This window comes from Prunus mume, linkage group LG5 (assembly GCF_029339155.1).
Source record: "Prunus mume cultivar Tortuosa linkage group LG5, ASM2933915v1, whole genome shotgun sequence".
Taxonomy (NCBI): domain Eukaryota; kingdom Viridiplantae; phylum Streptophyta; class Magnoliopsida; order Rosales; family Rosaceae; genus Prunus; species Prunus mume.
This window is the reverse complement of record NC_142702.1, coordinates 20,052,721-20,062,565: the sequence shown is the minus strand read 5'-3', so window position 1 is coordinate 20,062,565 and position 9,845 is coordinate 20,052,721. Positions and strand designations below refer to the sequence as shown.

Below are 9,845 nucleotides of genomic sequence, written 5' to 3'. Positions count from 1 at the left end.
ATAAGCCATCTATTATATATGCTAACTCAACTTTCCTTTGCATTGATTATCATAATGGTTCTTAACTTCTTATGATCAGTAAAATTTTCTACTACAATCACGAATTATGCATGCCAGCTAAGAAAGCGTAGAATGCATGCCTTTTCATTTGGTTTGAATGTCCTGGGGTTATAAAAATCCATTTCCTACTACATAATTGTGGTTTCTCGAAAGGTCAAGCTCTCTTTGAGCGGCTTGAATGATAAGGTAAAAAAGTAGTAACCCAGATGAAGAACATTCGAAGACATTGACAGAGATGAGGAGAGAGAGATGCTTGTTTAGAGTTTATTCCGAAGTGAACTACATGTCGTTTTATGAAATATATAATAATAAAAGCATTCTTCCTTTTATTTTCTTTTGAAAAAGAAAAGTGGTAACCCAGATGAAGAAAAGTAATAAAGAAAGCGAATGAGTTGGAGGGGAATAAAATTTTGGTGAATTATGATTTATATGATATTTGTCGTTGGGAGTACAAAATTTCTATTTGATTATGTTTAGTTGCAAGTCTCTAATTTTTTTGCTGAAGAAAATTTGAGAATATAAATAATTTTTGGGCTGTTTGTGTGGGTAGGAGTGAATTTGAATTTGGGCTCCTAACTCCAAATCCATTTGTTTGGGTCTGTATTAATAGTCCAGATTTGAATTCGGGCTCAAACTCCAGAGCCTAAATTTAAGGAGAGGCCCACCGTCCAATCAATGAGATTGATGTTATTACTAGTCGGGCTGGATTCAATCCCAAAACATAACCCAAATTCTCACTCTTAAAAAGGGAAACAAAGTTTCAAACTTTACATCAGATAAACCTTTTTTGTTATAAATTTTCATAAAATAAATAGAAAAAGTGATTCTAGAGCACAGCAGTAGTGGAAGGCTAAACATAGCCCATCATATAACAGCAATCATGTCATCACTTTCCGAGAACCAAACAGAGACCAGATAAACTCATGAGCAATCAATATCATCATCAAATCAACAAGATGACCCAAAACAAGAAATACCAAATAACCCAAATCAAAATTCGACCAAACAAATCAAGAAACAAAACCCAGTAGCCAATTCCTCAAAATCAGAAAGAACATAACAAAAAATAAAAGCTTTAAGCTTGAGATTAGATCAAAGTCTGTGTACCTAAACGTATGTTCTTTCTGGTTCCTAAACTACAGGACAACAATCAACGGTATAGAATTTGTGATATCCCATCTATAAATCCAGAGAGAGAGAGAGAGAGTACCGAAGAGTGTGCCAAGGAAGTAGCCTCGAAACAGCAAAAACTGAAAGGGGTGGCTTTGGTCTGGTTCTTTAGAGCGTCAGCTCCGTCAGTTCGTTTTCTTCTCTTTGATAGGCTCTGATAATCAGGGGCGGAGCCACACTGGGACCAGTGTGATCCTGGGCCCCCACTCAAGTTTTTATATATTTTTAAAGTAATATACTGTTATGTATTACTATATGTATATTATTTCAAATACTTTACGTTTTGATATGTATCCGTGTGTTGTGGCTTCTATTAAGGCACAAATGGGTGCTTCAAATCGCCTTTTGCTTAGTTGGTGGTACACCAGACAGATTACCTTATTTCCATTTTCAGATTTAAGTAAATGTCTTTGTCCTTTTACTTTAATTTATTTTTATATTACTCCATTTACTTAAGTTTACAATGTAAATAAGGAAGTACCCCCTATTTGGATTCAAATAAAAATACTAGAAAATCAAAATCCCACCAAATCAAAATATGAAAAATCGGTTTTAGTGCAAAATACGATTTAGGCTAAAAATGATGGCTCATTAAGTCAATGTATACTTTATATTAAAATTCCATAAAATCGAGTTTTCTTATTTGATGTGTAAGGAATAAAAGCCGCCAAAAATTATTTTGAGAAAATGATTATTTTGAAAAACCATTTTTCATACTTAGTCAATATTTTTACATAAAACATTTTTTCATATATGATAATATGATATGAATGCATGAAGGGACCTAAGATTTTTTTTAGTTTGTGAAATTTTGATTTTTTCTTTCTATTGGGTTTAATGGGGAAAAAAGCTTTAAAGATATTTGCTAACTCGCTGCTCTTTGTCTATCTCTTACAATTTTTCTTGCTTAAAATGTATCTATCTATCTCTTTGTCGAAGACAATTATAATTTCAACCAATAAGAAATATAATTCTTGACATATGTGATATATATACTATTTTTCGTATGTATTGTGAGTTCAAACTTTTGATTCTTTATAATTTGTAAGAGGCACACACACATGAAATCACTGGCTTCACCACTGCTGATAATGGCTTGTTTGGTCCTCTCTTTTCCCATACAAACAAACAAAAACCCCAAAAAAAAAGACCATTCAAATTATTATATTATGTTATACGGTGAGTCTCAACGGTGAACAATATTATCAAACAAAAAAATAATCATCTCAAACTTCAATATCTCAGGTTGATTGATAAGAAAGAAAATTAAAGGTTGGTTCTAGATTTGTTGGTTTTGTGATAAAACTAAAGTTTTAGGTTAGAGAACTGGCATTGTCTAGTTCGAGGACTTGCATGCTTACACTTATTTATAATAAAAAAAGGCACTTATTAGGTACTTACAAGTTACAAGACTGAAGATTGCATTCCCTTTTCTTTATCATCATTGTATATATAAAGAAAAATAGTTTCTTGTTTTTGAAGAATTACATGACTGCAAATGATTAAGGCAAACTATGTATTTACTTGTGTTATTCAAGGCATCTGAATCAATTTAAATATTTGAGTTTAGTGCAAAGAATCTCTCTACCCAACATTTATATTGGATAAATTCATTGGATGATCTCAATTTACGGTGTGCTATCAACTCGAAAAACATTATATATATAGTCCCTTTCTATTAAGGGATCTCTTAAATAATTTTATTTAAAGGACCCCTTTTAGGGTATTCTACAAAAAAAAATTCAATGATCCAAACAATCTATTTTTTAAATCTACATTCATAGATCATGCTTGCAAAAAATTAGACAAATCGGAAACCGTTTTGACATCCAATTTTGTCCTACAAAATCAATGAAGGTGATATTTCAAGAAAGTATTAAAATTCAATAATTTAATTGAGTGATCAAATGATATTTGATTTAAATGATTTTTTGTAGAGATGATATTTGAATGAATATATACAAATAGACAGTTTGGATTAGTAAAATACAATAAGGAATAAGGCCTACAAGAATATCCCTCAACTAAAGCTCAAAAATATATATGTATTTTTTTTTGCAGAACTCGTTCATCAGATATTAACCTCTTTTACTTTGAGTTAACGAAAAACAAAGTGTTCAATGCACCATCAAATGTTTTAATTTTTCTCACCATCCGTGTTATAAAAGCAAGATTGCATCTTGTTTGCTGCTATATACACTAATATTAGAAGTAACAAGATGGTTCACCTCTACTTTGTAACTTTGGTTGTATTTATTATTATTATTTTTTCGGATGAGCTTGGTTGTATTAATTTCGGTTGACTGAAAGTTATCCGTCGCCCAAAAAAAGAAGAAGTAAAAAAACAGAAGAAGAAAATGAATAAGATAAGGGTACCCTGTTGGTTTTTATTTTTTCTTGGCCGAACTTATTTGTTATTTGTTTGTTTAAATTTTTTTAATGAGTTATCCAATTTTCTGTTCTCGTTCGTGGTGATGGATAGAGTAGAGATGGAGCAAATATTGAACGTTAGTGGCAGGCATTACATCTGAATATCGACTGTTTGGATACAAGCTAAAATTGGAAACTAACCAACCCTCCATTGGAATAATTCTTTTCTATCATCGAATTACTTTTATTCCGAAGCCTCCATGTTGCCGTTATTGTATTAACACTCTTTCTTTTCTTCATATTTTAAATTTTTTTAAAGACAATAATATAATAAAACTATATGTAACTAGGCAAGGTTCATATATTCATGCAAAATGTTTTCCGTTATTATATATGCATTAATTGATTATTATAATGGTTCTAATGATAAGTACAAAATTTCTGCATTTTTTCTATAGATTTTCTCTTTTTTTTCCTTTTTTTTTGGGGTAAATCGACGATGTGTCCCCACAATCAATGGGTGGGATTAATCCCCGCTCGGAATTCGGCTTATCCTTGGCCACAAAATGTTTCCAACAGGTCGACATGTTCTCTCTCTATCTACCAATCCATGGAGGAATCCAAATTTTGAACTTTGTGCTCTGGTTGTATTAGCATTATGTGTCTGGAAGCACGACGATGTGCAAATTCTATCTCTGTTTTGGAAGAGTTCTGGTTGTGCATCTTTTGAAGGATTAGAGTGAAGGCATGGATCTCATTGCATCCAGTTTATATGTTATTGGTACTTGACGACTTTTGAATTTATATTGGTTGAAGACTTTGATAGCCTCTAGTCCCCCTTAGTCTAGCACTCCACTAAACATAGGACATGACTAAGATCAATCGAATCCAATCCAGTCCTTAGTCTAGCACTCCACTAAACATAAGACATGACTAAATCCAACATGAGGGATGTTGTGGAAGTAAAGAAAGCAAATGATTCATAATGACATCATCCCCTTGAAATACAATCGATTACCTTGAACCACAGATCATTCCAAGACATTGACAGAGATGCTTGTTTAGAGTTTATTCTGTAGTGAACTACTTGTCGTTTTATGAAATATATAATAATAAAAGCGTTATTCCTTTTATTTTCTTTTTAAAAAATCAAAGGATTTTCGACATAAATAGTCCTCCAATTATTGCCCTAGTATCATTTTGGTCCACCAAATAATATTATTGAAGCATAAAGGCATAGTAATAATTCTTGTAACCATTTAAACAATGATTAAGATTGAACATAATTACAAATTTACATAGGTTGGATTCTATTTCAAATTTTCATAAATCAATGAGAGGTTGCCATTTCTATTTTATTCAAAAAAGAAAAAGAACTTCAGAGGCATTTGACATGTTTCGGTTGCGTATGATTTATATGATACTTGTCGTTGGGAGCACAGTATTTCTATTTGATTATGTTTAGTTGCAAGTCTTTAATTTTTCTGCTGAAGAAAATTTGAGAATTGAAATAATTTTTGGGCCATTTGTTTGGGTAGGAGTGAATTTGAATTTGGGCTCCTAAGTCCAAATCCAATTGTTTGGGTCCGTATTAATAGTCCAGATTTGAATTCGGGCCAAAATTCCAGAGCCCAAATTTAAAGACCGGCCCATCGTCTAATCAATGAGATTGATGTTATTATTGGTCGGGTTGGATTCAATCCCGAAACATTACCCAAATTCTCTCTCTTAAAAAGAGAAACAAGTTTCCAACTGACATGTTTTTCATGTCAGTGCTTATTTATACTTTACATCGTAGATACCTTTTTTGTTATAAATTTTAATAAATAAATAGAAAGTGATTCTAGAGCACAAAATTATATTTAGGCTATCTCTAGTAGTTGAGGGCTAAACATAGCCCACCCATAAAATTTAATCCACAATTTATAGTTTTTTAAATAAAAAAATAGAGTTGGATTATAGTTTTACCGTCTCCATAAATCATAGCTCTCTTAATATTTTATTAATTTTTAGTCTATTCTTTAAATATATTGGTTAATTCAGTTAAAGTACTACTTAGACCCTAGTATTTTCGGATAGCATTTGTGACATCCACATGTCGGTATGTGAAAGGAAAGATGAAAAGAATGTAGGAAATTTGATAGTATGTAAAAGGAAGGATGATAGGAATGTGAATAACCCCAAACCTTAGGTTAAAATGTCGTTAACCCTTGAATATAATTACCCGTATGATGGATTTTATTTAAATTATTTTAAAAAAACCAATGAGAGGATAACATTGATAACTTATTATTACTAGTCCCTTGGCACACGCGTGAGCGTTAGTTTTATTTTAGAATTAAAAAAAGATAATGGGTAGTTGTGTTATATAAAAATAGAACCCATTATCTTATTTAATTTTAAAAAATTTAATATGAAAAAGTGTGAATTTCTTATATTATCTTTATTTAATTAATAATTTCAGTTATATAGATTCAACATAAACATAAATAACTTTTTGGTCTAACTTGTCTTTTTTTTTTCTTCACCTTATTCTCCCTCATAAAATATGTGATGAGATTTGAGTTTGAACCAAAACCAGAATATAAAAAAATTCATCATATGTGTGGACAATATGTGGATTTTATTATTAATTGTTGGCATGCATTTCTCATGCTCTCCGGCTATAAAAACCCATTTCCTGCTACTATAATACGACTACCATTACAGAGCCATTTGACTGAAGATTAAATGCAACAACAAAAAAAACAAAAAAAAACAAAAACATGTTTTTTTTTTGGGGGTCAAAGTACTTTCATTCAACGAAAGAAAGACAATAGGAGGATAAAATAGAAAGAAACCAAAGGCAGTTGGAAAGGAAAAACGACAACAGGAAGCACAAAAACTAGAAAAAGATCAAACTAGAGACCAATAACTATGATGCCTCCATAAGGGGAGCTCGTCAGCATCCAGCACAGACTCACTAGCACCTAGGGGCAAGGAAGGCCGTCAGCTTGTAACACAAAGACCAGAGAGGATGGGGGGCGGGAAGCCCAAACCTCATTGTACATCCTCCTCCCAGCTCGCTGAGTTGCAGCATGTATATAACAAATTAGAAAAACCAATTGCCGCTTCAACAAAGTTATCCTCACAAAAAGCCAATCATTTAAACCATTCAAGAACTTCAAGTATGCGTATCTCCATGACTTTGAAAATATCAAGGTGCCACAAACTCCCCAAAATCCAGCAGCAAATCCAAGCCCCATACTAATGTAGAATCCTAGTGTTATTAGCCCATCCTTGTCCTCTTGGTTGATGAAGTCAGTTTGCTCACTTGGACCTCTTTCCACTTCATCAACACACATCTTTTTAAGTGGAGGCCCACAAAGTTGAAGATTCCCAACATAAACAGAGGGATCAAAGCCTTGGAGCTGAGTCCCGACTGGAACTTTGCCAGACAAGTTGTTATATGACAAGTCCAAGACACCAAGACGATCTATCCGAGCAAGGCTTGTTGGAATTCTTCCGTCTATATGGTTTCTTGACAAATCAAGAGAATCCAATAACTGCAAGTTTCCGATCTTTGGAGTTATTTGACCTGTTAATTGGTTTCTTGATAGGTTTAAAGAAACCAACCCAACAAGATGAGTGATTTCACTTGGTATCTCCCCTGTTAATTTATTGCTTGACAGATCAATTCTCTTCATGAGCCCCAAAGTACTTTTGTATGTTTGCATTCCTCCTTTCCATATGAATGTTGCATCATCCTCATAGTCACCATTTCTAATTTCGAGTTGACCAATAGAAATTTCATAATGATGTGAGATGTTGAAATTTGAATCTTCTTTCTGAGCCAGAGCCATCAAATTGGTGAGGCATTTGGGTATACTTCCAGAGATGATGTTCATGGAGAAATCTAAAATTTGAATGTGTGTTAGATGGCATAATTGTGAGGGCAGGCTTCCATTGAAGTGATTAGACAAAAGCATCAGGATAACCAATTTCTTTAAGCTAACCCCTAACCATTCAGGTATTGGTCCGGATAATTTATTATCCCCAACATCAATGACTACTAAACTTGTGCAATTCTTCAACGACGAAGGCAATTGTCCCACAAATCTATTGCTTCTTAATTTGAGTGTTTGAATCCGAAATACAGAGCCTATTGTTGTAGGAATTTTCCCGGACAAAACATTGTAACTCAAATCAAGAATGACTAGATTCTCCAAGTGTGTCAAGCAATTTGGAACTTGTCCAGAAACATTGTTGTTTGAGAGGTCAAGAAAGCTTAAACCAATAGCTGCACTTGAACACAAGAACGAAATTGACCCTGAAAGTTTATTATAAGAGAGATCTAGATATGAGACTTTTGATAGAACTGAGGGGATTGGACCTTCCAACTTGTTCGAACTCAGATGTAGTTCAGGGAAATGTGAAAATTCCAATGTCAAATTTGCAAATGTACCTCTAATTTGGTTGCTTGTGAGATTCATGAATATCACATTACGACATAAACTCCAAAACCAACTTGGAAGGTTGTTGGAAATTCCAGCATCAGAAATATCAAGGTATGAGAATTTTTTTTGAGTTTTAAGCCACTTTGGGAAATCCGGACCCATCTTGCAAGACCCCAAATATATGGAGTGCAGTTGGAAGGGAGGAATCCAATCAGCATGGATGTCAAAAACTAGCGAGTTAGAAGATAAATCCAAACTCTGTAATTTGGAGAGTTTTGATAAATGAGTTTCTGAAATCACTCCTTCCAGAGAATTCATGCTAAAATCAATATATTGGAGCTGAGACAATAGCCCTATACTTTCAGGTATTCCTCCTCTCAATTGGTTATAACGAATATCCAACATCTCCAATGAGTTTTGAGCACATGTGGAGAATAATATTTGAACAAACTTAGAAAGTTGTCCACTCAGATTATTCCTTGAGAGATCCAAATATTGCAAACTACATAACCTGGCAAAAGAATGCGGGTCCCCTCCTTCAAGTTGGTTATGAGAGAGATCAAGAAGTGCCAGAGAGCTCATGTTTCCAAAAACATCAGGAATTGAACCGGCTAGAAGGTTCCCAGAGAGGTCAAGATAAACAAGGCTGGTATTATAGTTGGACAACCATACAAATATTGAAGAATTATTCAAACGGTTGAAAGAAAGGTCAACGCTAGCAAGAGATTTTGAAGAGTTTATGTAAGAAAGAGTGGAAAGAATTGGAGAAGGAAGATCACATCCATATAGTGTCAAGTTTGTTAGTTCAGGAAGCTTATTAACGGTTTCCGGCCAATTGAAAACATTGCTGAGATTTGTGAAACTCAAGTCCAAATATCTTAACGACGAGAGAAGAGGAAGCCAATGGAGATTTTCTACATTTGTAAAGCGATTAGCACTTAAGTCTAGGTACTCTAAGTTCGTAAGATTTCCGACCTGACTAGGAAACTTGCCTCCAAAATAAGTCAAAGACAGATCAAGGTATCTTAAATTGGTTAGAGAACCAATGAAATATGGAAATTGGATCCCATTGAAATCAATCGAAGAAAGGGCCAAATGTTGTAAATGGTGTAACTCAATCAGTTTAGGACTAATCAACTTACCTTGAATAACTTCGACTATGACTTTGGGTGAAAGATCAAGTTGAAGAACATGGCCAGTTTGGTTGCTGCAATAGACTCCCACCCATCTGCAACAATCTTGTTTTTCTGCTTCTGAACCCCATGAAGAGAGGAAATCGGACTCATCCACCAGGCCACGTTTGAATGCAAGGAGTGCTTGCCTTTCCCTCTCTATGCACCTCCCGGTCACGTTAGTATCCCTCTGACTGTGGTCCACCTCTCCTCCTTGGGCGTATTGTAGCAAAAGCAGAGAAAATGCAAGAAAGAGTTTGAAGCACCTTCCGTAGCCTTGCATGTTAATAGATGAACACGATCCAATGAAGAGAAGAGGCACAATTGTTTAGGATTTAATTATTGATATATGGTTGTCTCCGTGCTTCTCCATATATATAAGGGGAAAAAAGAAAGTCTTTACTAACGTATTTCAATGAATTGGGGAATTAATTCATTTTCTCGTTTTTATTTTATAAAAACATTTTATGAAAATGATTTCTAATCCTCCAGTGGTTTTTTGGGATTAAAGTTAATTAGTAGCCTTTCTTTTTCTTCTAGTCTGAACATGTATTTCAATGAATTGGGGACATTATTGGATGATAAGACTTGTGGAAACGTGGTATTGGTTGGAAGAATGAATGTGTATAGCTCCACA

General features: G+C 33.9%; 1 protein-coding gene across 2 annotated transcripts; it reads right to left on the bottom strand.

The window, feature by feature from the left end:
* Window positions 1–6,204: 6,204 nt before the first annotated feature.
* LOC103332017 (receptor-like protein EIX2) lies at window positions 6,205–9,584 on the bottom strand. 2 transcript variants are annotated; one of them, XM_089053403.1, is made up of 2 exons: window positions 9,179–9,572; window positions 6,205–7,495 (listed from the first exon to the last, which is right to left on the bottom strand). In XM_089053403.1, the coding sequence occupies exons 1-2, from the start codon at window positions 9,489–9,491 to the stop codon at window positions 6,570–6,572; spliced, it is 1,239 nt and encodes a 412-aa protein (XP_088909529.1). In that variant the 5' UTR covers window positions 9,492–9,572; the 3' UTR covers window positions 6,205–6,569. The 2 variants fall into 2 exon arrangements, with proteins under 2 accessions (XP_088909529.1, XP_088909528.1); XM_089053402.1 differs by having other exon boundaries at window positions 6,205–9,584.
* Window positions 9,585–9,845: the final 261 nt, after the last annotated feature.